The sequence below is a fragment of the Aristolochia californica genome, unplaced genomic scaffold (genome assembly GCF_029961685.1).
Source record: "Aristolochia californica isolate CCGP_79_NKW_82.1479 unplaced genomic scaffold, dmAriCali1.0.hap1 SCAF_1, whole genome shotgun sequence".
Taxonomy (NCBI): domain Eukaryota; kingdom Viridiplantae; phylum Streptophyta; class Magnoliopsida; order Piperales; family Aristolochiaceae; genus Aristolochia; species Aristolochia californica.
Genome location: NW_027181770.1, coordinates 60,252,532 through 60,277,541, shown reverse-complemented (window position 1 = coordinate 60,277,541; position 25,010 = coordinate 60,252,532). Strand labels below are relative to the sequence as shown.

Sequence of the window (25,010 nt, the reverse complement as noted above, 5' to 3'; positions counted from 1 at the left end):
TAATCCAACGGAAACATTGGCGGGGGGGGGGGGGGGGGGGGGGGGGGGGGGGGGGGGTGTTAGTCAACTTGAAGGATGAGATGATCTTTAAGCGTTAGAAGGATGAGATGATCTTTAAGCGTTAGAAGGATGAGATGATCTTTAACCGTATAACGCTCTTCAACACTTGAAGTCGTTATTAGTGGAGCGCAGATGAAGCTTCATCTCGATGCAGGGGATGAAGGGTCCTTCGTCTCCACGGTTTAATTTTTGTCATATGGAAGAAGACCTTGTTTGATCTTCTTTGAATTGAAGGACGGGCGACGCTAGTTGTTTCCCCTATCTCCACGCGTCGTCATTTCTCATTTTTTCTTCCTCTCTCCCGCACTCCCTCTCTCGTCTCCTTGCATCCCCGAAGTCGTTGCTGCCATAAAATCGATTGGATTTTCGTCTCCGACCACCGTCTCAATTCCCTCTCGTCTCCGACCTCATCTCTCGGTCTTCTCTTGGCCTCACCCTCTCTCTCGTCTCCGTGACTCCCTCTCTTCTCTTGGACTCGCTCTCTCTCGCTTCTCTCTCTCTTATCCTTCCCGACCTCCCTCTCTTCTCCCTTTCGGCCTCCCACTCCCTTCTCTCTCTGGCTAGTCTCCTTTCCCCCGAAAATACCTTTCGATTTCGTTCGATTTCCCCATTTCGATTTCGATTTGCTTTGATTTTAACATTTGGGAACCTCTTCTTCCTATGCATTAAAATACTCTCTTCGTTTAGCAGGTCTGTTGACCCGTTGACCGAGCAATTCCAGAGTTCAGATCCACTTGACAGTGGATGCTCGTTTTTACCTTTAATCAATGTAATATCTCTTTGACAGTAATTTTTACATCTTTCAATTTCTCTGTTTCCATCGTTGTCTGCTCTGTCAAACCCTAGCGGATGCAGTTCCCAGAAGTTGTGCTGCTCAATTTCGGCTGCTAATGGAGGTCATAACGACCCTTTGATCCACGCAACTCAGATAACTGCCGGTTTCCACTCTTTGATATTTGCTGATTGCCTACGCAGTGGAGGAAGGGAAATCCGTTAAACACCATCTGCAACAGAACGGTCACGTTTCTCCGTTTAAACTTGCCAAATTATTCCTAGGACAAGGTATTGACAAAAGCATCTCGCAGCGAGTTCGACACTTGTTTTTTGTGGTTTGTGGCTTTTACTTGATTTGAACTAAATCTTGGGTATTGTTTGCTACCTGTGGATAACTTTCTGGACGTCGGTGGTTCGAGTTTGGTTCCCGTGCCGTTAGATATGTGATTTTTTTATGCCTTAGTGGAAATTTTACAAAGTATGTATGTGTTCAACAAACATATGAGTATATTTTCTTTCGATGTTGCACGGTTATGAGTGAAGACTGAAGACTGTTAACTTGTTGAATGCAACAGTCTTCACTACCTAAGTGTTTGTAATTTGTTTATTGCTTTTTTTTTTTGGTTACAGGATCAGTTAGGAGATGTTTTACACTGGATTCAACAATTTGTGGCCATCGTATGTGGTTTATTGTGGGGTGCACTCCCTTTGGTTGGGGCAATATGGATTGTCCTGTAAGTTCAGAATGATAGGTTTTGGGAAGTTAAGAAGTCTCATACAATGCGATGCTATTATTTGCCAAGTGCCTGATTTTACTGTCTTTTAATCTCTCAGCATTTTTAATTCTTATTCGGATACTATTACTTACTTGAGATATACTTGAGCTCTCTCTTGTATAGAGATGTTATTTCATAGGTGTTAAACTTTCTGAGTTCCCGCAAAGGGAACCTAGAATCACCAACCGTTCTAAATATTTTGGATCTCCAAAATGAATCAAGCATGTCTTTTTATGTACCGAGTGACAGGCTTTTAATCTTTGTTGGCTGGATCTTAATTGAAAAGCAAAAAGAGAGAAACGACACACCAATGTGCGCCAACATTTTTATTTGATTTAAGCATATTTTTGCTTTACAATACATCTCTCTGTGGGTATGTCATAATGGGATTGAATCTTTTTTTTTTTTAAATCGGTTATCGAAAACCAGACCAGATTATGATCTTATTTTCATATGAATTTGATCAACCTTTTTGATGCATATGGTACTGGGTTCTCATTCGTGTTTTTTCTGCATGCAGCTAGTTCTACATTGGCATTGATTGTAAGAAATTGAATTCTTCCTTATTTTCTTATACTTATTTCTAATTGATACTTTATAGAATATATTGTTCTTCAAAGAATTTTTCATAATACCAATTTGGTTGCTGCTCAAAAATCTTCAATATGTGTCTTGCATACATGTGTTTGTGGGATACCAATTTATAGATACCCGACATGCATGCTTTTGTCTTCCCATTTTGATTAGCAACTCCTAGATTGGAACTCTTTTACTCCCAACTTTTCGAGTTTGAGGAGTAATATATTATAGACATTGAGGTCAAATTATTATCCATCGGTTTTTGAAAACAAAATGCTAAATTCTATCTAGGCACTTTTCTTGTCTTTTTTAAGATTCCATTTGGATAGTATAAGTTGGAATAATCAAGCATGATCTATTTTCTTATTTTTTGGTTGTATGAAAAACCTTAAAAGTCCCCATTGAGAGGATTGTATGCAAGGAGGGCCTTATTTTTCGGCCTTTTTAGGTAAGGAGATTTCTACTACTTATGTTATTCTACTTGTTATGATCTGAGCGAAGTTGTATTAGGATGAGTAGAAGAATCTTTAGACAGCTGAAGAGCTCAGAGAATGAAATAGTACAATTGCTAAATCTAGGTAATCATTGATAAGGAGGTCTGACTCAAAAATAGCTGAATTAATATGACTCAATATCAAATGTTAAAAGGCGCTCCACCATTTTCTTTTAAGATCCAAGTGAAAGTTGTATATGCTTGTTTATTGCACAATTATATACGTGGACATGATTATGATGATATATTTGAAGATGAAGATGGTGATTTGGGTGGCGAGCTTAGTGGAGGAGGTGATGTGGTCCAAGGTGCAATGGATGATACAGACAGCGACGAAGATGATGGTCTTGAGGATGAGGGTAGCCAAGTAACAAACTTTTAGAGGCAGTGTGCATTAGAATTCACAAGAGCCGCACAATTTCGAGATGCCATATCGACTTCCATGTGAAACGATAAATGATGGTTGTGTGTTATTACTTTTGAACATGTGTCGTTCATATGTACTAAACTTGTAACTTGATGATTTTAATATTAAAGGCACGAACTCGTTATTTGAATAATTTTTCTTTTAGGTTATTAATAAAGTTGTATATGCATTTATTTATTATTTTTTTAATTTTATTACTATATTAATTTTCATTTTTATTGTTTCGGGAAATAAAATATAATTAAAGTATGCATTTGATTAATTAATTACTTTCAATTTTGTGAAAATATATTAGTAATTAATACCATGTAAAAAACCTATCTTATGTTATTAATATAATACTTTTTATTTATTAATCATATTTATTTTTTATTTACTCTATTGTATTAGTGATTTAATAGTTGTAATTAAAATATTGTTAACTCAAACACTTGGTTTAATTAACTTATTTTTATAATTAATAAAATCAATGGTTTTAAATTTCGAAGATGAAGATAAAGATGAAGTTGTCCACACTAACACCCTATTTCAAAGATAAAATTGTCTATACTAACACCCATTTCGAAGATAAAGATCATATAGATGCATAAGATGAAGATCAAATTTCCAATTTGTTGAATAACCCCCCATTAGCCCACTTGATCACTGAGATTTTAAACAATTTCTCAAAGGTGTTATATTAAAGAATAATTTCATTTTTTTTTTATAATTTGTATCAACTGTGAGCTGCATTCTCTTGCAAAAATCTGGATTCTAGAGCTGCCTCGTGAATGGGATTTGTTTGGGGAAGACAAAGAGTGCTGAACAGAACTTGTAAGGGTATTCCGTATTCCCATGAAGATAACAGAACTGATAATGAAATAACAGATAAGGGAATAAGCCTTTTAAAAATATAATATAAACTAATGGTTAAACAGAATCATAATGACCAACAAATCAGCAAGAGTGGAAAGAGTCCTTGTTTACTCTTACGTAAGTGGTTCTCACATATAAATAGACAGATTGCTACATCGTCCTTCATAAGTACAGCAGAAAGATGAACTACAATGCACTAATCTATTTCATATGAGGCCTTCCCTGAGAATGGTACAACAGCAAGACTAATAGACTATAAATGACATAAATTAAGGAAGTGGTCACTTGCCAGAGGCTGAAGCTTCACCAACAGATGAACCTGACTGGTGTTCAGATTGTTAGAAAATGGTTGCAAGCAGTAACTGCTGAACAAATGCAGCTCTCTCCCTTGCTTCTTCATCAGCCTGCTCTGGAACCGCATCAGGCACAGATTGACCCGAGCTGCAGTCACAAAATCATACAGAGGAATTGAGAAACCATGTGAAAAACTAAGGAAAAGTTGTTGAACAAGAGTTTCTGCATCCTTCGTTTTAGATGATTCTGCCTCAGAAAAGTTGATGAAGATTTATCTTATGTTACTGCATAAGAAGTGTGTTTGTCTATCAATAGAGTTAGAGTCAACACAAACCACTCACAGTATTAAACCTTTTGTTTCATCCAAGAAAGTGAAGATTATGTGGAAGATAATTGTTAGAAGTTGGGTCCAAGGCCCATCCCAAAATGATTAGCCAAGTTAGGAACCATCTTTTCCAACTAATAAAACCAAGATCTTTAGACTCATTTTTTTTTCCAAGTACAAAAAATCTTTCCAACACTCCCTCTCGTGAAAACCTAGCACTAATACCATGTTAGAAATTGGGTCCAAGGCCCATTTCAAAATGACTAGCCAAGTTAGAAACCCTATTTCTTAACTAATAAACCTAAGATCTTTAACTCATTTTTTCATGTGAGAAATTTCTTTCCAACAACAATAAAATGGCACTGCTCCCAAGGGTTTACATGTTACTATCCAGTTTTATCAACATAGAACAAGAAAATGTTCCAGTTTGAAAGGACAGTTGGTAGGAAGGACCAATCTTAAGCAAGGAATTAACTGCTAGCAGATGGGAAACAGCTCATGTTACCTTTTTTTATCTATTACTGCACAGTTGACCAAATGATGCCTCAGGTGATTTTTTGTTTAACATAAAGATATTTCCAATAAATTGATACTCTAGTATAAATAAACAGAAAAGTGGAAAAGAAGATGAAAACAATGACTAATATAAGATGTAGTGTTACAAAAATGTGGATGATGTTATTGACTTTGAGGAAAATATATACTGAAAACAACAAAACATGCTCTTGACGGATAGATGGGAAAACATGATTGATACTCTAGTATAAATAAACAGAAAAGTGCAAAAGAAGATGAAAACAATGACTAATATAAGACGTAGTGTTACAAAAATGTGGATGATGTTATTGACTTTGAGGAAAATATATACCGAAAACAACAAAACATGCTCTTGACGGATAGATGGAAAAATATGAACCAGGAGTTGGATTTATTTGACGAAGTTCTAACATCTGGGATCTTGTTAGTGTCTTTTGCAAGAGAAGGTAACAATAAATAACATGTTTAAGTGGATGTAAGTGCTTCATTCAAAAGTGAGGAGGGAATCGATTTCACATGTTTGAATTTTGCCTAAATACAACACAGTACTGCATGAAGGCCTACTAATAATGCTCCATTTAGCTCTTGAGTACTTTATTTCTCTGCCTGAAGTCCATGAGAATATCATGAGTTATGAGGAACAAGGGAAGTCAATGGCAATATAACGAGTCATGAGGAACAGGGGAAAACAAAGTTAGCTACAGTTGGAAAGTTCTGTACAGGTCTCAACTTAATCCATTCAGCTTCTCCAGACTTTGTTTTTTTTTTTTTTTTTTTGCGAAGTACAAGTTAATATTATAAGTTTGCTGAAAAGGGGCAAAAAGCTGTCTACCTCTTTGAGTCTGATGCAATTAAAGCAACTTTATCATCCTCTAGGCATGCTTCCTGATTACTCTTGACATCTGGAAGAACCAAACCACACAGAAAGGGTGAAAGCAACGGATCAGGGGCATCATCAGTTGTGTTCCTTCTGTTACTGGCAGTAATGCCAATAAAGGAGCTTAGTTCTTGTAACTCCTTACTGACACCCGAATTAGTCCATAGGCCTGTTCGTTGCAATTTCCTCCTCCTCTGCATACACCAGAAGAACAGTCCAAGCACATAAATACCTCTCTAAAAGTCACCAAAAAAAGAACTTCTTAGCTTGGGAGAGGTACCTTTAATAGATGTGAGTGCTGCACAGTGAAGTGTTCGATCATATCCTTCCCTAAATTTGCTGCACATACAGGACATACCTAAAACAGCATACAAGGTTCTAATGTCATGATTTGCACTGTTGGGAGACCAAAACACTAAAGGAACTAGATCAAGAATTTATTCATGATATCAAGCTGCCCATGTGCAATACTGTGAAAACGATGCTGTAATCAATGAATTTATAAACTTAACTACAAATGCTAATGGCATTTAAGGCCATAAACAGTTATAGAAGTAGAAATATTCAAACATTAGAATGATAGAAGAGTGTTCTTGTGCAAAATATAATACAGAACCAAGTATGTACTTCATACATCCAGAAAATATACAAAAATTATGCATCATATGTTGTAATAGATTCATGAAATTTTGGACTCTCAAATCCAAGATGTGAGCTTGCTTGACTAACACAAGTAGGTCTAGGACAGTTTTCTACCGCATTTTTCACATCAAAGCAGTGTTCTTCTTGCAGGTGGGTACAGAGGAGAGGAACTTCAATATCCCCATAACAGAAGGGGCATGGGAAGCAAGACTGCAGATCATCATCTCCTTCAGAATCATCCAGGCACAGGTAAGTTTCTGTGGATAAAAAAGGTATCAGGTCACACACCAGCTGATTAACGTTTGGTGATTTAAGTTTAACATTGAAGATTACAGTGCATAACGCAATAAAGTTATTTGACATTGAAGATTACAGTGCATAACGCAAAAAGGCAGAAATAGCTGAAGAAAATTTCCAAAAAGCTTCAATTTGTTTTGAATATAATGACATACACACACGCACTAGACCCCAAACCATGGTGAGACTTGACCCAAGACCCCGCACTAGAAACCTGGCACATGGCTATTGAAACAAAGGCTTAATTTATCTTCCTTCATGAATGTTTTTAAGTTTTCCATACTTTTAGAAAGGAAAAAAATAGTATTATGTCCGTCCCCCCTCTCTTATGGTGGACGCATTTCATAAATCAAGACAACATCTATCTATTATGGCCCATTTTATTCCCACAGACATGAAACATGAATGTTTTCCAGTTGGGAGCCAAGAAATGACGGAAAGGAGCAAAATGAGGATTTTTGTTCCTCATCAAGAACAATCAAGAAATTCATATTCTGAAAAATATTAGACCACATGGCTGAAATAATGAATTACCCATGTTGTCAGCAACTACTATACAAGAATTCAGTCAAATGGAAACAAAATTGGCCAGCCTGAAAAAATATGGTATAAAGTGTTCATCTCTACATGTAAGGTTTGCACAAAAAAATAAAAAAAAGCAACATTAGACATGGTTTTCTAAGAAATAAACAGATAAATAGCTTCAAGGAATGATATCAGAAGAACCTGGTCCCATTCCATTGCAATGCAGGCTTTTTTACTTGGCTGAATTGTTAAGTGCTCATCGGTTAAAAACTTGTTATAGGGTTTGCAACTCCATACAAGAGGATAAGAACAGTAATTCAATTTTCACTTGGATAAGAATAACACCTAGTCACTTGAATAAAGCATCCCATAGGCTTGTCATGCCAAAAAGGTACAAGGGTGTCATACTCACCTTTCATGCTTGACTTGCAAATTACTTCATTAATACCATAAAAACTTGTCAGTAAAGGTATTATATAATGATATTACTAAGTCCTAGTGTATACAAACAGTCCGAATGCAAAAACAACTATAAAAAGGTAAGTAAGATTTTGGCATCTATGTAAATGTTTTGATTAAGGCAAGTAAAAGACTAGAGATTTGTATAAAAAGGATGTGTGACTAATCAGCAAGCTTGTTCATCATTGATGTGGAGAAGCTTCTTTTTAGAATTCATGGACTGTTCAGCTCTGCTGGCTGCACCCAACATGCTCCTCAAGTTCAAAAGTCCACTTCCAAGCCCAGTAACCCAAGTGAAAGTCTAGAAACCTTAACTATTTGAGCTCAACCCTCTAGTTTATGGTCTGCTTTCTTTGCATCCTTATTTGCCTCATATGAGAGATAGCTCAATCCTTTTGCTTCTCAAGCTCCTCTCCTTCATCTATACGCTCCTCACTTATTGGTACAACACCTCAATCTCCAACTCATGGACTTAAACAAAATCTCTACCCTTCCAACCTCACCAGGGGCAATGTGTGGCAAGTTCCTACGTAATCTTCTAGTTATCACTCCACAGAAATATTGATCTACATCTAATGTAAACTTTCTCCTTCTTAGTTACAATGAAATATTGATCTACATATAATGTAAACTTTCTCCTTCTTAGTTACAATGTACGTGAACTAATTAAAGAAGGCAAAAAATATAATAAGACCTAGTCAAGAGTCTTACAAGTTAAAATATGCCCCCCAAATACCTTGTAGTAGACATTCTTGCAACACATCCTTCCAAAGCTAAAACCAGTTTACATATAGAGAAATCATCCCATGCTTTTAACTGGGAGCTGACATGTCCTTCAGAAATAACGTATCCTCAATCTATGACTAACTATTTGCTTTTTCCAACTAAAAAAAGGAAAAGACAAAAAAAAAAAAAAAAAAAACTAAGGTACTGCTCCCAGCAGCGATTTGCCTTGTACCATAATAATTTTGGTAATCTTCCCATCCATCACCATGTCAATGACACGGATCTCATGTCTCATTTTAGGTGGGAACTCCGTTATCGGATACAAACATGACCGAATACAATAAGCCAACTCTGTATCTGAATAAAAATCATTGACATAAAGAGGAAAATATTCAAAAATAGTATGAGGCACCACATTAAAGGACATGTTAAATTGGGTCCAAGGCCTTATCCCAAAATGACTAACCACTTAAGAAACCTCTTCTGCAAACTAATATATGCAAGATTTTTGTTATCACAAACCACAAAAGAAAGTACCTAACTTTTAACTCAGTACGACTATAAACACAAACCACAGAAATCGAAATCCAAACATAAAAAAAATCAAACATCCCCCTCCACTCGCATAATCCTCCAAAAAAAAAAAAAAAACGATTCTGAAACAGTCCCGGCACAACAGTCTGTTGAAACCATTGCGCTAAAAGGCTCGAACCTTGGTAGGAAAGCAACCCCACGGATCTTATACAAGGACTGGCCCGGTCGATACAAACACAAATTCCAACACTCCCCCGCACAGGAAAACCCGTGGACAAATTCACCGGAAAAACCCAGGACAAATTCACCAGAAATACCTGGGACAAAATTCAATAGGAGCGGGACTCGAACTCGGGACCAACCTGCTCTGATACCATGTTGAAACCAGTTGCGCTAAAACCTCGAGGTATTAGTGAGAGGCGCAACAGGACCTTATACAAGGATTGGCCCGAGTGATACAAATACGGTTCCACGTTCACCGCACCATGTGGAACCGTATTTGTATCACTCGGGCCAATCCTTGTATAAGGCCCTGTTGCAAATTGCATACTCAAAGCTTCAGGAGTAAACTTTCCAAGAATGCCCAACAAAAAGCCAGCAAGAACTACATAGGTCCCAAAAGCCATAAAGGGAATGTATAAGTCAGGAGCATTTATATCATAGATAGGAGGTTTGTAGGAGAGTCTGCCTCCCACTGGCTCTGTTATCCTTGTCCAGTGACCTCTATGTAGGAACGGGAACAAGATCACCTTCAACTTGTTCCTCACATACTGGTCATTCACTTGAAAGTAGTACTGGGGATCAGAGAAGTATCTGCTTATATTGCTTTGCACATACTGAGAGCTTGAACCCAAAATTCGTTCACCATAAGCTCCTAATCCACCTCGGATGAGTCCTGATCCAGCATCATAGAAGGTATTCCCAAAGGGGTTAGGCTGAGGATTCAATGGGAGGCCCTGCATGCCAGCTTGGCTTCCCATATTCTCATACATTTCTCGAACAGATGTCCTCGTCCGACGTCTGCGGCGAGGATTTTTGTCCGACGCCTGCAGACAGAGAGAAGGAAGGAAGTGGTCCAATCCTACCATGTGGAACCGTATTTGTATCACTCGGGCCAATCCTTGTATAAGGTCCTGTTGCGCCTCTCACTAATACCTCGAGGTTTTAGCGCAACTGGTTTCAACATGGTATCAGAGCAGGTTGGTCCCGAGTTCGAGTCCCGCTCCCACCGAATTTTGTCCCAGGTATTTCTGGTGAATTTGTCCCGGGTTTTTCCGGTGAATTTGTCCACGGGTTTTCCCGTGCGGGAGAGTATTGGAATTTGTGTTTGTATCGACCGGGCCAGTCCTTGTATAAGATCCGTGGGGTTGTTTTCCTAAGAGGTTCGAGCCTTTTAGCCTAATGGTTTCAACACAGTCAGACAACTGGAACCCAGATAACAAACTCACTCGAATAAGAGAATTTGAAGTCCGGGAACAAAAAAAAGAAGTCATCTCCAGTTGAACTGCAAAAACGGCAACCACCTTTTCGTCAAATTGCAAGAGTCTATGAAGTAGCTTAAAATCGCAACAAACCTGAGTTGAGCCTGGTGGCTTGCATAACAGAGATGTGCTTGGCCGAATTAACCATAGAAGTCCAGAATTCTACGTCCATCTTCCGTCACTAGCCTCGCTTCCCCGGCCGCCGGCTCTGGCTCTCCGCGCAGAAAAAGTCGTCCAAATTCTGACGCTAAAGAGTTCGTTAGTCGCACCCCTTTTGCCGCGAAGAGAAGCGCGTCGGTTCCCGTCAGTCATAAAAACCGAACAGAAAAAGAAAGAAAGAGATAGAAAAGCAGAGAGTGAGCAGCGAAGGCTCAACCGTTTGAGGTCGCTTCTGCTGACAATGGCTCCACCAGACAGAGACAAGAGAGACGCCGCAGCGCTATTACAAAAGCGGATCACTTCCTTGACACGTGGCGCGCAGTCGACTCCACCAAGGCCTACCCGGCTGGACCGGAAAACTTGACCATAAAATCGACCCTAGCTGTGTGAGGTCTGATACGTAGTGGCTGTTATATAAATCTTGCCCTTTTACGCTACATTACTCCATGGTCAACTTTAATGGTGGTTAGTGCAGTTGATTGATACTTACCTAAAAACCTGAATATAATGTACTTAATTTATACGAGGTAGCTAACTTGTCTCTAATCGCACGCGTTATTTCATTTATGGTTATTTTTAATTTTCTTTAAGAAGTTGAAAAATTATTTATTGTTCGGAACCTCGGGTCACACTTACCTTGGAACCGGACCCGGTTCCCAGTTTATACCCTTAACCATAGATTTAGTTGTATAATAGATTAATTAGATACGAAATAATTTATATTAATTTTATTTCATTTAATAAACAGTCAACAGATAATGGAATAAAATAAATTTGGGAAGCATTTATTTTAATTCTATTCCATTTAATAAATCATAACTAAAAAAATAAAAAATAAAAGATAAATTTGGCACCTTAAAGTAAATAAATCTCAGTTTTCATCTTATATCCAAAGAAAATTCTTTTAATTTTTTCATATGAGAGCAATTACTAAAACATTTCACTGTCATGACCAGACCGAGACACACTTTGCTGACAACTATATAGATGGAGCCCAACCCTGTCAAAGTTTTAAAAATCTGCAAAATTCTGTAGACTTACATCACAAGAAAAAAGTTAAGAAAAAAGTGCTTCAACGAAGAGGACCATCAGTTGACAGTATAATTGGCTCCATTGCTGCCATAATATCTTCATAGAACCTTTGCTCTGAAAACCTTTCTGCCCTTTTCCTTGCAGCTGTGGCCATCTTCAGTCTCTCTTCCTCCGGCATACTTAGGACCTTTACTATAGCTTCTGCATATTCTTCCACGGTGGAAGCTAAAAAACCTGTCTGTTGTCCATCTTCTCCTAGAACAATGTCCATCTTGGGGCCGGCTGAGTTATGAGCTGATGGAATGGAGAGTGTAGAGATGAATCACTAAAATCTGACAAAATTTATGGAAGATGACAAATATTACTTTATACTGACCAATTGGGATAGCTCCTGCTGCCATGTACTCTACAACACAAATACCAAAATGTTCGTCAATCATGGAGTGTATCCCTGCAACAGCACCTCCAAGAAGTTGTACCAAGTCCCTGCAGGAGCGAGGCAGCAAATTATTAATCAAACACAACGATACATACACAGATATTGCCTTTGATATGAACTGGAAGTCACCCTTCCCCGCCTTCTCATGCAGAGATGAGTAATAAAGTAATATAAGTTCCCCCAGCCTTGCTAACTTAGGTTCCAATTGAACAACTCAAGGCCATCAATGCCAGATAAATGGTGTAAAGAGATCTGCGGTGTAACAAATAACCCTATTCCAGCTACATTTCAGACGCACTCAGTAAGTGTCTAGTCCGCATTAGAAGTAAGAACAGCATATCACTGAAAAGAGCTATTTATTACATGAATAAAAGCCCAATACCCCCTGATTTTTTTACTCACAACTCAAAATAATGTTGAAAGGAAAGAGAAGATGATTGTCCACAAAAATAATTGAGAAAAATGGATACTAGAATGACTACTTAAGAGCTAATATAATTATGCAATTTAATTTGACAGACACTAACAAAACACAACCAAATGCTAATGTCTTTTTATGTACTATGCATTTGAGAAAAACTGTGTATGATCTTACCACTAGTAATTTTGCTCATATACAAGAATTCACGACATCCATAATGATTTTAATTCCAAAAAAGGGGATTGCATCAATTCCTTAGTAACAGAGGAAAAAGCAGAACAGACATGCTGACAAAGAATCACCTGCAACATTAAAAAATATATATATAATATACATATATATACCTGTAGGGTAAATCCTTATGGAACTCAACATGCTTGTCCACTTTTAATTCTATGGACCTACTCTTTAACTTTAGTAGTCTTTCTTGATCTTCTTCATTCCTGCAACTACCCACGAATTGGAGCTTGGGCTTTTGAGAGCCGGAGTCTAGCCTCTGAATGGCAAGAGCAAAAGCCTCAAGTTGAAGTGCTTGAGCCTGCAAAAATTGCTCCATTTAATAACCAAGGACACTAGGATTTGGCAGAGGGTAGTACACTTCCATATACTATTTCCTGTTTATCGAGTGTCTTCTGCTGACTTAAGTAAAGAAATAAAATGAAAAAGCTTGAGGCACCACAAATGACAACCTTAAAAAAAATTGTGACTAACATTTACTCTTACATAAATAAAAGGTCTTTCTTAAAAAAAAGTGTAAAAGAAAACCTTCTCTGGACGAAACTGAGCAACAGATATAATTGTTGGAGTCTCGACTGGTCTTTCCAATGGAAGCGCCTGCCCAGACCATAAGCACACAAATCCAGTTGAGTCACTCAAGTATTTGTTAGACAATGAAAGAATAGTGTTTTCACTCTTTTTTTACTATAGACGAAATGCTAAAGAGGGTTCATGTTTGTGGGCATGTATATAATGTCAAAGCTAGAGCAGAGTGAAAAATGACAGTTGACCACAGCATCTGGTTGCAGAAATATCATTTTGTAGAAAATACTGTTTTTATCATAGTAATTGTCACCAGGAGCCTTGCCCAACTAACTAAGTAGGAAGTCAGCTATATGGATCTTCTTCCTGCAATCTTTTTTTTTTTGATAAAGTCTTCTTCCTGCAATCTGCTCCTGTATTTCTTGTTGGTCCCTCAAATCATAATCAATGTTTGATTAGAAATTTACACCAACAGTTAGCTTGATTTAATTTTCCTCCTGTCACCCTAAAGTTACTTTTCCCTAGGTTAACACAAACTATTTCCCCTGAAAATTTGATTACAAACGAGTCTGATTCGGATGTACCTGAAGAGCTTTAGTATCACAAGGAGGATAAACTCTCCTAATACAACTAGAGATTTTCCAGAGCTTTTCAATATGAGCTTTTGTCCAGGAAGAGTTAACCATTGCAAGGTGGGCACATGAACCCACCAAACCATATAACCAAATAAGGAACAAGTAGTACAGCAACTTGCATCGGGATAGCCAGATACTGCCACAGATACAAAATAAATTGTAATAAGCATGCAAATGCACCACCTTTCTGAGAGATACTAACTGGTAACAAAGACTATTTGTTCAACGATAAAGTACCTCAATAAAAATCTAAATAAAAAATAATACGTTATTAAAAAAAATTAAATATTCATTACTAACCAAAATCACAAATATGAACTGATTAATAAGTATTTTATATATTTAAAGACATAGCGATGATTGTAGTCGCTATAAATCTGAAAATACAAAATTCATAGAGAAATGATGCCATGCAGCAAATAAGGTAGGGGCACACCAGTATCACTGGTTTGTTCGAGCATAAGTTGATCATTTTAGGTGCCTATAAGTTAATATCATTAACCATTAAGCATTCTATCTGCAATATGAAACATTCATTTGCACTCCAGTTGTCTGAGGCAAATTCTACCGCCCAGCACATGGTTGCAAGCAATATGATCATCAAACTTAGAAAATACACTTTCAATTTGAAAATACTGAGATTAAATAGCTAAATTTTACATTAAACTAGACAATCAACACATGACCAGTTCTGCCCAAGCTCAAACCAGGTTTCTATATAAATCTTCACAACAAGTCCTTACTATATGACAAGGGCTTGATAGTGATAAAGCTCATGCATTGTCAAGCTGATTTGAATTGTTTCTGTATCACTTATAAACGATTTTACACCATATTTTCGCATAGAGAATATATATATATATATATAGAGAGAGAGAGAGAGAGAGAGAGAGAGAGAGAGAGAGAGAGAGAGAGAGAGAATACTAAGAACGATGTCATACACCAATAATTGTTTTTCTACAGATTTTTATTTTGCTAAACAACAAATATTTTAGTCAAGAGTATGTAAAGCTTGATCCTAATTGACAGTGGCCACTACTTTTCAATCACAACAAACTCAAACTTGACAATCTCTGCATGGAATGGGTCCCAATCTTAAAGAGGCTGTGTGGAACACCTCATACAGATAGGAACATGATTCTGATTTTTGCAAGTCAGAATCATACTCCTACAAGGTAAATAACGAAAGCTATTAAATTTGCTATGAACTTCAGAATCATTTATATCAAGTGATACTACCAGCACAACCATGAGAAAGTCAATCTTGGCATCACTAAAGCTAGACATTCCTTCATGCAAACCCTAAAGTTCAAGCTTGTACTAGTCTAGAACTAGACATCAGCACAGTCAAGCTGAGGTTCAAGACTCGAGTCTGGCTTCTGAGGAAACCAACTAAAAAATAACATGACTTTTTTTTGTTACACAGGACTATGCACAATAGGAATTGGAAAGCATGCCTGCCCGCTATTCTTGCATCATTGTTGTACATGGATAAACGGTCACGAACACGAGAAACCATATCTGAGCTGATCGTTGGGTAGTGAGTATAAGAAATAACTTTGCAACCAAAAATCCTGGCAAGTGGATAAGTGAATGCATAACCACTAGTATCAAAATAAAATAAAGGAGTGCATTTGCATAGAGCCTCCCAAGCGAGAAATACTGAACCCATGTTCTGTCCAATCATTGTGAAATGGGGATAAGTGCTTTCCTCAATCCACTTCCTCTTGTACAAACGGACCACCTACCAGAGAACAAATTCTCATATAAGTGCAACATGAAAGTATCAACACACAAAAGGTAAACTAAAGAATGATTTTTTTTACCTTAGTTGCAGTAAGAAAAATAGCACAAGCATTTCTATAGTTCTTGCAACCTTAGTGTTCTACAATCAGAGAAAACCATGATCCTAATTCAGAGTCTCATGGGATACATCAGGTTCAGATAAAAACTAGCTAATGACATCTATCTACCAAAGACTATAGCATTTTCAAGGATCACTATTAGTGTGGGTAGTCACACTTGAATGTGTTATTGTAATTTCTAGCATTCACATTCATTCCATTCCTTTTCTTCTCTCTTTGCTATAACTTTGAATTTTTCTCATGATACTGTGTTTTCTTTTGATAAAGTAGATGGCCCTTGAGATTTCTGATTCCTAAAAAGGAGAAATGATTGTTGTAAATGGATTGACTTCCTCGATTTACTAGTCCAGAAAGATACTACAGAGCTAAATGATGAAATTAAGAGGATTGGTAGTCCACACATGACTTCTTGTTGTCATTTTTCTTTTACTTCGACCCCTGCAAGAGCCTTGTAGCTTACTCTTTACATTTCTAGAGATATACACAACTAAAAATACAACTGTGGTAACAGAACTAAGCAGAAGGTGTTTTTGATGGAGCATTAGGCTTTAATACATCTGGAATGTTTAAGAAAAATTCAATATGGACTTCATATCAGATGAACAGGAAATGCTTTTTTCGCAGCAATGATCTTAAAACCCAGAAAATGCGAATACCCGAACTTTCAATATACAAATTTTCAAATCTATATGACTACAACAAAGAAACAGACCAGCTTGAAGAAACACAGCAAGATCCAGCTAGACACCAGATTTTTTAAAGCAGGCAAGACTCCAGATAATTAATCAGATATCAAAACTACCAAAACAAACAACTTGGAACTGAAACCACCCGTAAGAATTATAATTTTTCAGAACATCAAATTAATCAAATTCAGGAAACCGTTTTCATACAAAAAATAGCCATTCAAAGTCCAGTCACTGATATACCTTAGGTGGGTAGGGGAGCTTGACACCAAACCGATTGACTGCTCGTTCCATTAAGCTCTGTGGTGAGGCATCATCACCAGTGTAGATAATGCACTCAAGATTTGGGTTCAATTCTTGTATTGCTTTCACAGCACACCATAGCACTCTTTCTCCACCACCACCATCATTTGTGTAGGGATGAAAGAACCCTACAGTTCTTTTCATATTATTTCTTGCAATGGTCAGAGCAGCCGCAAGATACAGAAAAACTAGAGCAAAGACTGAGGTTAGCAGCATCCATAACAGAAACCAGATGGACATCTTTCAGTTCTTCCAGAATCATCAGAAGGTGAAAACTGCTCGTCTTTCCATAGTTACATGAATCAATTCCGTCGAGATATCACATGTAGGCCAACTATATTAAAAATCATAAACAGAATTAATAATAAGAAGAACTTCAATAACAAAACACAGTATACAGTTCCTAAAAAAGAACAACACAGAGCAACCGATGTCACCATCTCAGAAAATAATATCAGAATAAATCAATCACTTGAGAGACGGATATTCTACTCAAGGAACACATTTAAATCCATACCACCGGTTAAGAGTCAAAATTAAGTTTCTAAAGTTATTTGAAAATAGAATATAGTTTCAAATTTGAAATTAGAATTGAATTTGGAAGCACAAAGAATTGACTCCAATGGGACAACTACAGGAATCTGTTTTCCAGCATCAAGCAACCACCCAACGAAAAGCAATAATGAACCTCTTTTCTAGTACATAACCAAGTTGCACCCAAGTCCAAAAACTACCCTTAGAATTTTGCCAAGCTCTTCTGGTCATTCCAAACAAACTATCAACAACAGACAGTCCTAGGCAAGTGGCTTGGTCAGAGTATTAGAAAAGAAATAAAACTTAAGAGACACAAGTAAAAGAACATTGACCCCTTCGAAAGGAAGTATCAGCAGTTCCCTGCTGTTAAATTATAGTTTAACAGCAGCTAGTTGTCTTGTCTTTGCTAAATAGTTAAATAAGAATGACATTCCTCAAATTCAGGCTCAACCTGACTAACATGGCTAATAAAAATTTCCTCTTCTCTTACTGAAGAAGCACTTCTGATTTAAAAAGATCCCAAATGCACTTTAAAAGTATCATGGAGTGCACAAACTACCCATCCTTCAGCTGTTTCACCATGGATTTCCAAGTTATTCTCTTGCATAAGACACTTTCGATGATCCTAAACACACTTTTTAAAGTATCATGGAGTGCACAAACAACCCTATCCAGCAGGTTGCCCATGGATTTCTAAGTAATTCTCTTGCATAAGAAACATGCTACGCAGTTGAGAGGAATTTGCTAATGTTAATCCTTTCTGGATATTAATTCCTTTGGAACTACATTTTTGACAAATGATAAGATAGGTTGCAAGATGCTTTCAGACAGCAAGGAAATGACTGAACAAAGATGTCTCTTTGCTACTTAAAACACGGACCAGAATGGGTTAAAAAAAGAATCTAGTCACGAATAATTTTCCCATCAGTATAACAAGACAAGATGGTGTTCTAAGTATACAAGTTCCATTAAAGCTAAACAAGAGGAAGCATTATGCTGCATTTATCTGAGAGAACAAATATTGGTCAAAGTCCTCGAGAACTACAGGTTCTCCGGAAATGGAATATACCTATTTTATTATCTTTGTTGTAGAGAACTAATAGAGGCAGTGCACTGGAATCAAGAAGGAATTAAAGCAAATAATTAATTCAAAGCTTCTCAAGAGATGGACCACCTCCCTCTAAACCAATAATCTTGAGAAATCCAAACTGAGGATAAATTGCTGCAGCAAAGTAACTTCGCATGGATCTCTTGGGACAGAAAGGCACTCTTTTAACACACAATAGCCAGCTTTAAAAAAAAAAAAAAAAGAGTCATTTACGGTAGACTTCCATGGATGTTTGATACAGCATGATTAAGGTACTCTCATAATTGTGGTACCTGCACAATGTGCTTCGCGGAAATGAGCTCCACGGTGTCAAATAATGCGTCTCACCCCCGTTTGAGGCAAAAAATCTGCCCACTCAAACTATTGAGTATGTAAATTCTTGATTCAACGTGTCGTCCTTTTCTTCACCTATAACACATGAAAAAAAGAAAACGCGATCATAAAGAGCAAAAGTTAGAATTGACCTGGAGCTTCAAAACGGGCAGCTTCGGATAACCCAAATCTTAAACGACAGAGAGGAGAAGAGAGAAGGTATGGAACTTTCTGCTATATCTATTCAAAGTTCAAACATATTTGAGAGTAAAAACAACCAATGATCCCAAGAACAGGGTTTTTGTTTATTTTTATCTTCCTTTCTCGAGAACTCACCAGGAATTACCAAATCTGAACAAAAACAAAAACAAAAACGAAACAGGAATACGAGGAAGTTATGAGAGAGTTAAACAATCCGACCTTTTTTCTTCCCCACATGCAGCGATCGCCATAGCTGATTTCGCCTACCTCTCCCCCTTAGACCCAAACGATGCTTAGCAAAGCAACACTTGCATTACAAGCAAAAAACTTGTCTGTTAAGAGCAGGGAGGGGGACGAGACGTTTGCCTTCCATGGCGTCTATCAGTAGCGAAAAGATATGCTTAGCCACCGACTAAGGAGAGTAATTTAGCTAGGTATAAGAATTTCTTTTATTAATTCCTAGTGACTCGGTTCTGTAGCATTGAACCGAGCCAGCTCGCCAGTGACTCGGGTCGACTCGGTTGGACACTTGTCTTTAAAGTACTAGCAGGAACCCACCCTTCTTCGCTCCTCAGACCGACGCTTGGTCCGTCCAAAATCAATAAATCGCAGACGCTACGACGCAGGCGACGATCTGGTAAGCTCCTCTACTTCTCTGCCTTCTATTCTCTTCTTTCCTTTCGTTCACTTTTCGTAGTCTTCTCTGTTATCTTCCGTTCCATCCATCAAGAATGGAGGAGAAGGGAAATCCGGCGGATGGTCTTTGAGCTTTTTCTTTAAAAAAGTAGTAATAAAGTGATCGAAAGGGTTTTTACCGTCTTAAATTTCTCAAGTTGGCAAGGATTTGCTTTTAATGGTTTGAGCAATGTCTTTTAGTAGTAACCCAGTATTAAGATTTCGAAAATCATGACCTTGCCTGCTACTATCTGATGAGTAAGTAATTTAGCAAATTCTCTGCTACTCGCGGCTTTCCGATCTGTATTCTGTGCTATGGAAGCGCTCCTTGCGAGAATTTCGAAAATTTGCCATGCTCTTTGTCTAACAAATTGTTAGTCTGATCTTTTCTCAGTTCAGATCCTTGATGTGTTTGTGCTACTCTACTGTTTGTATACAATTTTAGGTTGATTTGGATGCCTCTTGAGATATTCCAATACGTAAAACTTTAGTCTAGAGAATTATCTGTGGTTTATTGATTTTTTTTTTTGAATGGTAAGTGATTAATATTAAGAAAGATAAGCTAGTAAATACAACATTAAATTGAAAAATACAAAAGCAAAGAAAAAGAATTTATTAGATTACATGAAAAGATGAAAAATCTATACGGTGCCCATTATTGTTGAGAAAGGGTGCATTTCATTAAAAAGCCGCAAGGCTAAGCGAGAATATCAAGGAAGGGACCCTTACAATGAGAGATTGGAGGGTAACCCCCTTTCTACCTAAAACAAGGTTTAGTATGAAGTGAGAAACTTGAACCAGAGAAGCAGATCTACACAATCTTATGAATCTAAGTGCTGCTTTTATGTTATGATCCATTATTTCAATTTAAAACTATATTTTTCTTTTCAGTCTTCTGGATTGTAATGGTGGAACTTATTATTTTGTTCAGACGGTTTCTGCAATTGGATCTCTGGATATGGTTAGTGGTTCATGCAATTGATTTATTGGATCTATTTACACTGCAATGTTTTATATTGAACTACTTGAGCTTGAACGAACTGGGTTCAAGCTCTTGAGCTCGCACGAGCTGAGCTTGAGCCTAAAAAATAATGTTTGAGCTGAGCTCGAGCTAAAAAATGGGGCTCAGGCCCAAGCTCCAGGCTCATCCCTGCAAAGAACCAAGTTCATCTCACTAGTACTGAAAAAGCTCCTTTTCATACATTCATTCTTGCCATTAGTGTTACTGATTCTTGGAAGACAAGCCTCCCTACTACTTGGAACTGCACCATTAGGGTCTGAAACCTCTCTTTGTTTCACAGGCTTATTTTCTTTTTTATGTGATACCAAATTGGTTAAAATTAAGTTGTTTCCCTTATGTAAAAGTGTGCCTTTGTGGTAATAGGAGTCAGATTGGTGACGTTGTTTTTTATCTTTTCATTGACAAAACTAATGCATCCATTAGCTTTTGGTTGTCCTTTTCAGGATTTTTGAATCCAAGTTAGTGTTTCTTGACCACCTTAAAAGAGGCTTTTCTGCTTCACATTGTTTGTTCAAACTTTTAGGTTATGTCTGTGCAAATTATCTTTGACATTATGTAGTGCTGACAACATCTGTTCTTTTTATTCATCAGCATATTAGTTGAGATTGATCTTTTGTTTTTTTTTTAATGTAGGAAACAAACATTCATATTCAGCCAACTGGTGAATCATTTGGAACAAGTAGATGTTAAGGTTTTTTTGTGGAAACTTAATGGACTTAGTATTGTTTATGGTGTTCATTTGACCTGAAGCAAGTTCTCGGTACCACTGGATCCTTGGGGTTTGTCTTCTCCACATATTTGTTTTCTCCACTAATCCTGAAAAATGTCGAGCAAGAAAGAAGAGAAAAACCAGGCTGCAGCGGATAGGATCAAAGCAGCCACATTAACTGCAGCAAAAGGTCTCAGCCGGGCCCAAGCTGAACGAGCAGCTACTGCAGCAGCCCGCAATGTAAATGCTTATGGGCAGAAGGAAGAAGGTCCAAGCCGATGGCAGGAAAGAAAAGAAGCTAAGCGTCAAATGTATCTCATGAGTACTGAAAAAGCTGTGAAGTTGGGTGAAAGAAAAGACTTGAAGCCTTCCATGCCCCCCGTTGGAGGTGCAGCTTCTCAATGTCAGAAATGTTTCCAAACTGGCCATTGGACTTATGAGTGCAAGAATGAACGCGTCTACATTTCCCGTCCATCCCGAACACAACAGCTCAAAAACCCTAAGTTGAGGACGAAACACTCAGTTTCATATGAATTGGATAGCCCTGATATCCCAAAGGAGTCAGAAAAGGAACAAAAGAGCAGTAGTAAGAAAGCTGAAAAGAGTGGGAGGAAGAAGAGTAAGAGGAAGAATGGGCTTGATGACAACTCTGGAAGTGGAAGTAGTGAGGCTTCTGTTTTTGAGACAGATAGTGAGTCCTCTTCTGTTACTGAATCAGATTATTCGTCAGAAAGTAGCTCAAGTTATAGTTCATCAGATTCTGAGGAGGAGAGGCGACGGAGGAGAAGGAAGAAACATAAGAGGTATAGTTCATCATCGGAATCTTCTGCTTCAGACTCGGATTCTGATCATAGAAGTCGGTGGAAGAGCAGAAAGCATACCAGGAAACATTAGATTGGGAAAAGAAGTGACTGAGATGTTGATTGTAGCTGGAGTAGTGGAAGAATGCACGGCTTTCTGATCCCTAATTTAACAACTTAAAGAATTTTGCTTGCTGTTCTTTTCAGGTTCCTCTTGACCCATTTCTTCCGAGTGTTACTTCGTTCTGGGTGCTCTCGTCTAAATAGATCTGGACAGCATCTGCAATTGATAGTATGAGTTTGTAAGTTAATATGATTGAGAGGCAGATCTTTGCAATTATCTGATCTTATGACTTTACTGTAATCATCTGAACTTAGGCTTAAATCCGAATGAACAATGAAACTCTTATGAGAATCCAATTAATTTGTTTTATGTTAATCTTTTCATTGAGCATTTTCTTCGGGCTTTTGTTGTAAAGCAGGAGGGGCGATTTTACCTGCGCGCGCCTGCTCTGATCATCACACACTAGGATGAAGCTGGAGATGATCCTTTCTCGTATTTACATCTGTTTGGAACTGAAGCCGCGGCCTTGGCAGGAAGAAACACAAGAAGGAGAACTAATATTATTTTTCTTTTTTATTTGTTTAAAAATAACTAGATAGATAAGTAATTATTTAAAATTTAAGATTGTGTAAAAAATGACTAAATATGCAAAAGATGGAAATAAATTGATAAAACAAATAATCAATTAATGTTTTATTGAGAAGAAAAGGGAAAAGAGGGAATTGAGAAGAAGAAGCGGGAGATGAATTGGAGATGTCTTTGTACCCAGTAAAGCTCAAAATAGAGTTCAAAACGAAATGTGAAAAGGTGCTTTTGGCCTCCCTTGCCCACCTTTTGTTCTTTTCCTTTTTTCAGCAAACGTGTTGAAACTGTACAGCAGAAGGAACCTGCATGCGGGATTGCATATCAGTTTTTTTTTTTTTAACACAGGATGCTTGCTGCACTCTACCAGTAACAACCTTCATAAAGTTTCTTTTTCCTATTTTGCTCAGCACTGTACATTCTTTACGTGTGCATATTTAATCGGCTTGGCCCTTTATATGCCCACATTTTACTCTTTTTTCTCAGAGACTCGTTCTTAGTCCTATTTCATGGCGGGTCTGTGTTCTCGAGGTAGAAAAATATGCCTTTCTTCTCTTCAGGAGCTGTTATTCAGGGCCCTTTCTGCATTTAACAAGAAGACCAGGGTGGTATTACAGCTGTGGGGTTTCGTCTGAGGTCATGAACATGATGGGGAATCAAGCTCGCCTGGTCCGATTGTCGCGCTGCGTTCTTATCTGTATTCTGAGTTTGCTTTCTGTTGTTTGTTTTCTGATAGTCATGATTTTTTTCTTCTGCGTTTATGTGGAGTAAGATTACACTGTTCAATGGGATAAGTGAGTGGTGTTCTTTGTGAGTTGCATTGTTTCTCTTGATTATCGTTTGTAGTCCTGTAATTGAGTGAGAGAGTAAGGAGCAGCAGAGTGAGTGATGGAAGCAAGAAAGAAGGCTCTTGTTTGGAAGATTGTAACTGAGATGCCTGTTGTGTCATGGTTGGCTGGATGCAAACAAGAAAGAAGGGCCATTCTTTCCTGTAATAAATTTTTGGTTGTGGTTATGAAAAGAATTCTCTCTCTCTCTCTCTCTCTCTCTCTCTCTCTCTCTCTCTCTCTCTCTCTCTCTCTCTCTCTCTGGGTTATTCGACATGTTTGGAACGGATCCAGTGATAAATTGTCTCAGATTGTTAGAGAAGTGTCTCAATGAAGTGCAAATAACAAACCTTAGAGTCGGTTCAATCAGTTTGGAAGGTGTCTCATTGATCAGTTTTGTAGCTGGTTCAAACTGTTTGGAAGATGCTTCAATGACTGTAAGTAGCAAATGGTATAACTTTTTTTGCATAGCTAGTAAATAATAGAGTTTTTTGTATCTGTTTGAAGATTTACAATGAATAATACTTACGAAAAACTTGCGGATGCTTGGGTGGACTCTCTTGAAGGAGAAAAAGAATGGCTGAAACCTTCACTTAGAAAATCTGAGACATGCCATAGGCCATCCACCTTGCTTTGGAGTCTTTTAAGACTATCAACATTATAGCTTCTGACTGTTCAGAGAACACCCAAAAAGAAGGGGAAATAGTGCTTTTGTTTGTTAGGTCCATAGAGTTCCATTCTGGGTTGAAAATGTAAGAAGGGGATCTCCTCTTTCAGGCAACACCTTTTGCAGCAATTTCAAACAACCTTTTGCTTCAAGCATGTCTAAGCTGAGAGAAGTGTCTCTCCTGACCAGTCCACTGCAATTGGTTTGGACTGTTTTGGATGTTGAGCTCAGTTTGGGGGGCCACAACTAATTGACTTGTCTCCTACATTCAAGAAAAAAACATCTTTTGCTTTGATCGAAAGCAAATTCTTTATAGTCTTGAGTTGATTAGATTTGACTTCAATTTTTGCTGCTGCTTCTGGTTCTTCTTCCTCCTGGTACTGTGGGGTCCCAAGGGACGTCCACATATGGGAATTTTGAAGGCATAGAAGCCTAACAAGCTTTAGATGACGACAACCCAAAACAAGTGCATGATACATAAAATTTTGTATGGATGGTATAAGTCCACACAAGGAATTATGTTGGGTTATTTATATACTTTGCCTTTGAC

General features: G+C 37.7%; 4 protein-coding genes across 8 annotated transcripts; 1 reads left to right on the top strand and 3 right to left on the bottom strand.

The window, feature by feature from the left end:
- Positions 1–4,055: 4,055 nt before the first annotated feature.
- LOC137963088 (protein DEHYDRATION-INDUCED 19 homolog 6-like) lies at positions 4,056–11,018 on the bottom strand. Its single transcript, XM_068810409.1, has 5 exons — positions 10,755–11,018; positions 6,754–6,896; positions 6,278–6,355; positions 5,953–6,191; positions 4,056–4,405 (listed from the first exon to the last, which is right to left on the bottom strand). Exons 1-5 carry the CDS (start codon positions 10,831–10,833, stop codon positions 4,303–4,305), a joined length of 642 nt encoding a protein of 213 aa, XP_068666510.1. The 5' UTR covers positions 10,834–11,018; the 3' UTR covers positions 4,056–4,302.
- LOC137959424 (uncharacterized) lies at positions 9,510–10,256 on the bottom strand. The gene has a single exon (XM_068806807.1). The coding sequence runs from the start codon at positions 10,170–10,172 to the stop codon at positions 9,510–9,512; it is 663 nt and encodes a 220-aa protein (XP_068662908.1). The 5' UTR covers positions 10,173–10,256.
- Positions 11,019–11,681: 663 nt separating the features above from the next.
- Positions 11,682–19,516, bottom strand: LOC137953861 (GDP-Man:Man(3)GlcNAc(2)-PP-Dol alpha-1,2-mannosyltransferase). 3 transcript variants are annotated; one of them, XM_068801405.1, is made up of 10 exons: positions 19,335–19,516; positions 18,875–19,010; positions 18,669–18,784; positions 16,901–17,294; positions 15,564–15,850; positions 14,056–14,242; positions 13,478–13,546; positions 13,057–13,250; positions 12,229–12,338; positions 11,682–12,146 (listed from the first exon to the last, which is right to left on the bottom strand). In XM_068801405.1, the coding sequence occupies exons 4-10, from the start codon at positions 17,198–17,200 to the stop codon at positions 11,893–11,895; spliced, it is 1,401 nt and encodes a 466-aa protein (XP_068657506.1). In that variant the 5' UTR covers positions 17,201–17,294; positions 18,669–18,784; positions 18,875–19,010; positions 19,335–19,516; the 3' UTR covers positions 11,682–11,892. The 3 variants fall into 3 exon arrangements, with proteins under 3 accessions (XP_068657506.1, XP_068657498.1, XP_068657513.1); XM_068801397.1 differs by lacking the exon at positions 18,669–18,784; XM_068801412.1 differs by lacking the exons at positions 18,669–18,784; positions 18,875–19,010; positions 19,335–19,516 and adding an exon at positions 18,564–18,660.
- A 175-nt stretch (positions 19,517–19,691) lies between these two features.
- On the top strand, positions 19,692–24,005 carry LOC137953846 (uncharacterized). 3 transcript variants are annotated; one of them, XR_011112437.1, is made up of 3 exons: positions 19,692–19,752; positions 21,445–22,622; positions 22,803–24,005. XR_011112437.1 is itself a non-coding variant. In XM_068801371.1 (2 exons), the coding sequence occupies exon 2, from the start codon at positions 21,635–21,637 to the stop codon at positions 22,412–22,414; it is 780 nt and encodes a 259-aa protein (XP_068657472.1). In that variant the 5' UTR covers positions 19,692–19,752; positions 21,445–21,634; the 3' UTR covers positions 22,415–22,752. The 3 variants fall into 3 exon arrangements, 2 of the variants coding, with proteins under 2 accessions (XP_068657472.1, XP_068657484.1); XM_068801371.1 differs by lacking the exon at positions 22,803–24,005 and having other exon boundaries at positions 21,445–22,752; XM_068801383.1 differs by lacking the exons at positions 19,692–19,752; positions 22,803–24,005 and adding an exon at positions 19,787–20,048 and having other exon boundaries at positions 21,445–22,752.
- Positions 24,006–25,010: the final 1,005 nt, after the last annotated feature.